Raw genomic sequence first — 4725 nt, forward strand, 5'->3', positions numbered from 1 at the left:
TCAAATACATCACTACACGAGCTGTGGTATTTTAAATGTAAGGTCATATTTCAAAGATGCACGTCACTTTGAATTAGTCATCTGTGAGGCCACTTTTAACACTACACCAACTTTCATGCAAATCAGAGTAACTTTATTTTTGACCTGTTTTTCAGGAAAAGTCAAGTATTCAGAGATGAGTTGGAAAAGGTCCAACAAATCAAAGGTTCTCAAATCATCTCCAAAATCAACAAACTCGATCCAGGGGCTGGAAGCATGACACAGTTCAAGGATCAGCTTCCTGGCCCATTGCAATGTTGAAATATGGCCCTGTCCACTTCAAATACATAACTGAAGGATCTGGAGTATGTGAAGTGTACAGTACACATGCTTCATATTTAATGATACTAATGAGGCCGGAGCCTAGACGCCAGACTATATGCTGCGGTTAACAAACCGTTAATGAGTTTTCTGAATGAACAATTGTTCTCTGTCAAATAAAATGGTATACTTTGACTCAAACTTAGCACTTTATTTATTCATAGCACATGTACTTTTGTTTAACTCGAAGAATTTGAAACCAATGTTTGATTTCAGGGAACAAAGAAACTGGTGAAAACATTTAAAAAACAATAACATGTTATTGTTCATCTCAAAAAGAGAGCATGTGATCGAGATAAAAGGAGATATTACGTAATGTTAGATGATTGTATAATAGTAATAATAATAATTCATTAAATTTTTATTCGATCGATTTCCCAAGTGCTCAAAGCGCTTTACATTACACATATTGGACATGTGACCGTGAATACAGTGGACAATACCCACAGGAGCAAAGTATGAGAAGCTATGAAGATCTAAGGAGCCTTTGATCCCCAAAGTGATTTACCAAAGCACCGTGTTCTTCACAGACCCCAGAGGAACGCATCATACTGCTCTCCCCACTTATATGATTCTGTTTTCTTCAAGTTTGTATTTTGTTAGTCGAACGCACTTATTGTAAGTTGCTTTGTATAAAAGCGTCAGCTAAATGCAATGTAATGTAATTTCATACACCTTTATCCGGCTAATCACTGCCACCTAGTGTTCAAATAGTTTAACGTAATAAATCTAAAGAGCATAATATAACATGCCAACTAGGGGTGTGAATCACCAGGCTCCACACGATACGATAATATTGCGATATTTAAGCCACGATACGATAGTATTGCGATTCTACGATATGCTAAGTATTGTGATACGATATATTGCGATGTTGCAAATCACATGGGCCATGTCCATGTCCGTCTTCCCTTCCTGGTTAAAACATGTGTTTGCAATATGAATAGTTTATGTAAATAACCCAATGTGTGTTCTTTGAACCTGAAAAGGAGTTGTTTTTGTTACTTTCATTGCAATCGTCTACATGTCTTCACGCAACTTCCTGTTTTATATAGACATGCTTTTATGTTGAAGGCGACTTGGCGCTATTAGCAGGAAGTTGCTGTTCACAACGCTAAGACTTTACGGAGATAAAGTACATATATTAACGGAGATATCAACATTTAAATACGGCGACATCTAAAGATAAAGTTTACATTTAAGTCTTAGCAAGAGGCTCAAGGTTAGTAAACTGTAATGTAAACATGTGCTTTGTGTCTTAATTCGTTTATATACATTATTATAACTTTGCTAACTATTTGAAGTTCACTTTTTGAATGGTATTCTAAAGTAATGCTCATGAATGAAACTTAAATGTATTTGTTGTTTTGAGTCTTTGTGTAGCTCTTACGTTGGTCTTTGGAGTTTTCAATAAATTAGAAATTATCAGTGAAGTTTGCGACCGTCTTTCAGAGCGATATGCTACAATCTACAGTGACTAGGCTGTATCGATTGTTTCCCCCACCCCCAATGCCAACAGTTAACATAAATGGCTCCAACAATGTTAATATTATTTAAAATGATCAGCGGTGGAATGCAGTGAAGTGAGAATAACTGGCAGGTCCACGTTGGAGCCCAAAGTAACAGCAAAGTCTCAGATGAAGGGAGTCCCTCAGGTCTTCAGTTCTGGGCCTTGTTACTGTCAGTGAAATTGTATTTATTAGTCTTCAGATTCCTCCAGGTCTTAGCAGATGCAGCCTTTCTGATTGTTTTCGGGGAATTTTCAACAATGAGTGGTTTCCAAGTGTCAGGTGACCTGAGATCCAGTCCTTCAAGAACACTTCAAAGCTACTGCCCCCTTCAAAGCTTTATCCTTCTGTTTTCGCTCGCTAGCCGTTGGGCACCAAATGGTCCAGGAAACAATTACAGCATTCAACGACAACGCTACTGCAGTGGATATGATCGTCCTTCAGGTAATGGCTCAGTGTGGTTGCTCCCAGAACTGCACACAGCCGTCTCAGCTCTCCAGCGTCAGGCTCTCAGTCCAAGCAGTTTTGGGGGAAAGTGATTTAGAATCTAAACATTCTTCAAACTGTTTCTAGCTTTTAGGAGACACAAGATTACTGAAAGTGATTCTCTAAACAGTCCCTTTTCTTTTCTCTAACCCTCTCTGTCAGAACAGTTCATTCCCCTTGATCCTAACAGAGTTTCTAACGTCTATAAACCAGGATGGAGGTTAACCTGAAGGTGCTGGAGACCCAGGCCTGGCCGGAGGTCTCCATTACTTTACATTGTGGCTGCTGCTACTTCTTCTACTACTCTTGCTACTTATTTTTCCCCTCCAACTGCTCCGATCTCTGCTCCTGTTGCTTCTCCTTTACTTCTCCTGATGCCCCAGATCCTTCTACCACTGCTCCTCTTGGGAAACCTCTTAATATTACTGCTGCTGCTGCTGCCTCTACTGCTGCCTCTACTGCTGCTGCTGTCTGCTGCTTCTCCTACTGCTGCTCTTCGGAAAGCTCTTGCTCCTACTCTTGCTCCTACTCTTGCTCCTACTCCTACTACTGCTGCTGCTGCTGCTGCTCCTGCTCCTGCTCCTACTAATGCTGCTAATGCTGCTAATGCTAATGCTGCTCCTGCTGCTCCTGCTCCTGCTAATGTTGTTAATGTTGCTGGTGCTGCTGCTGCTAATGCTGCTAATGCTGCTAATAATGCTAATGCTGCTCCTCCTACTGCTCCAAAGGACACATAAGGTTCAATTTCCTTCAACAGGCTTTCTTTTTTCTCCTCACCACCACCTGAAGCACCTTTCTTGAACTGAATCCGTTCTTCTCTAAAAAAAGTCTCAGACATCCTGAACATCTGGTCTGTGTAGTACTGTCCTCCGTTAGCTGAGACCATCTCATTTACTTTATCCAGGAAGGTTCTGACCTGCTCTTTGCTGCTCTTGGTGTTGTTGTCAAACACACAGTATCTACCTCCACACATGGAGACCAGCTCAGAGACATGATCGTTCTTCTTCATCAAACCCTCAATGGACTGTCCTTTGAGGTTGTCTCCATGAGTGAAAAGCACCATGGAGTACTTCAGAGCATCACCTTCAAAGAGTTTAGGAAGCAGCTCAAACAGCTTTATGTCTGCTTCAGTGATTCTGTCTACTCTGACCACGATAACGAAGGCATGTACTCCTGGACTCCCCTCTAGAGTAGACCTCATGATCTGCAGGTACAACTGCTCTGGAGTCAGATGTTTGTCAGTGAACCCTGGAGTATCGATCACCGTGACCTCACAGTCCTCCACTGTGGCGGATGCAGAGGTCGTCTCTGTACTGACTGAATCAAAGTCGGCTCCAGGGAGACCGAGCATGACGACCCTCTTCTCTTCGGAAACACCAGCTGGAAGACAGAAACCAGGTGATAATTAACAGTTCATGTCTGTACAACTACTGTCAGTAAAACAGCTTTAACCAGTATTGTTGTATAAATATTGTCCTAGGCCCTTCCTCTGACCCAGTGTATCAGTCTGTCCTCACCAGTGGTTGCACTAGACCAGGGGTCGGCAACCTTTTTGATATGAAGTGCCATTATAAAAAAAAATTGTTATCAGCGTGCCGACGATCTTGTATTATCAAGGGGGGGGGGCAGGGGTGCCGCCAGGGATTTTGGGCCCCGTGAAAAGATATCAAATTGGGCCCCCCCATCACCAGGCCCAGGCCACGCCAACCAAGCACAATTGCTAACCACACCTCCAGAACCCAACCCACTCATGTATGCTTTAAATAACTCCACCTGTACAGGCTTGCATCTATCTTGTAGTCCAATACTAACCGCACAATATTTACTGACACTGTGCAGACGTGCAACATTCTGCTGCAGTAGAATTCACTATTTGATATAACACTAACATTCCTGACAATAAATATCAATCGTCATCTTTTATGGTGTACATGCCTAACAATAACATTTATGAATGGAACATTCTCAACATGAATGCATAAATCCAAATAAATATAACTTAAATATTCATGACCTCTTAAATTAAAATAAAGTGAACATTACCACCAACAAAATCATTTATAAAATGCTATAACACAAAAAATAACATAAGCAGCAGATTTTAAAATTAAATATACATACCAACTACAAAATATGCAGGTATTAAAGTGGAATACAACGGAAATGGAAATGAAAAGGCCTTATGGTGGTGCCAAATCAGAGCCTATTGCCTTTTCTCAGTCTTTTTTTTACAGCTTCCTCACTTTGTCTGTCCTTTTCCTCACTTTGTCTGTCCCTTTCTGTACACCTTCTCTTGTCTTCAATCAATCAATCAATGTTTATTTATATAGCCCAATATCACAAATGTTACATTTGTCTCAGTGACTTCACA

The 4725-nt window shown here is 41.0% G+C and overlaps 1 protein-coding gene and 1 long non-coding RNA gene across 2 annotated transcripts; both read right to left on the reverse strand.

Annotated features, from left to right (window-relative positions):
* Positions 1-1764: 1764 nt before the first annotated feature.
* LOC104944370 (uncharacterized) lies at positions 1765-2939 on the reverse strand. The gene is made up of 2 exons (XR_798216.1): positions 2902-2939; positions 1765-2837 (listed from the first exon to the last, which is right to left on the reverse strand). It is a non-coding gene; the product is annotated as an uncharacterized lncRNA (long non-coding RNA).
* On the reverse strand, positions 2937-4649 carry LOC104944371 (GTPase IMAP family member 2-like). The gene is made up of 3 exons (XM_010769897.1): positions 4565-4649; positions 2985-3734; positions 2937-2941 (listed from the first exon to the last, which is right to left on the reverse strand). Exons 2-3 carry the CDS (start codon positions 3703-3705, stop codon positions 2937-2939), a joined length of 726 nt encoding a protein of 241 aa, XP_010768199.1. The 5' UTR covers positions 3706-3734; positions 4565-4649.
* Between the last annotated feature and the right edge of the window lie 76 nt (positions 4650-4725).

Source organism: Notothenia coriiceps, unplaced genomic scaffold (assembly GCF_000735185.1).
Source record: "Notothenia coriiceps isolate Sejong01 unplaced genomic scaffold, NC01 NC01_scaffold00008010, whole genome shotgun sequence".
NCBI classification, from domain to species: Eukaryota; Metazoa; Chordata; class Actinopteri; order Perciformes; family Nototheniidae; genus Notothenia; species Notothenia coriiceps.

What these genes read in the sequence shown, in the direction of transcription:
- LOC104944371 (XM_010769897.1), bottom strand. Translation starts at nt 3,705, where the DNA reads ATGCTCGGTCTCCCTGGAGCCGACTTTGATTCAGTCAGTACAGAGACG.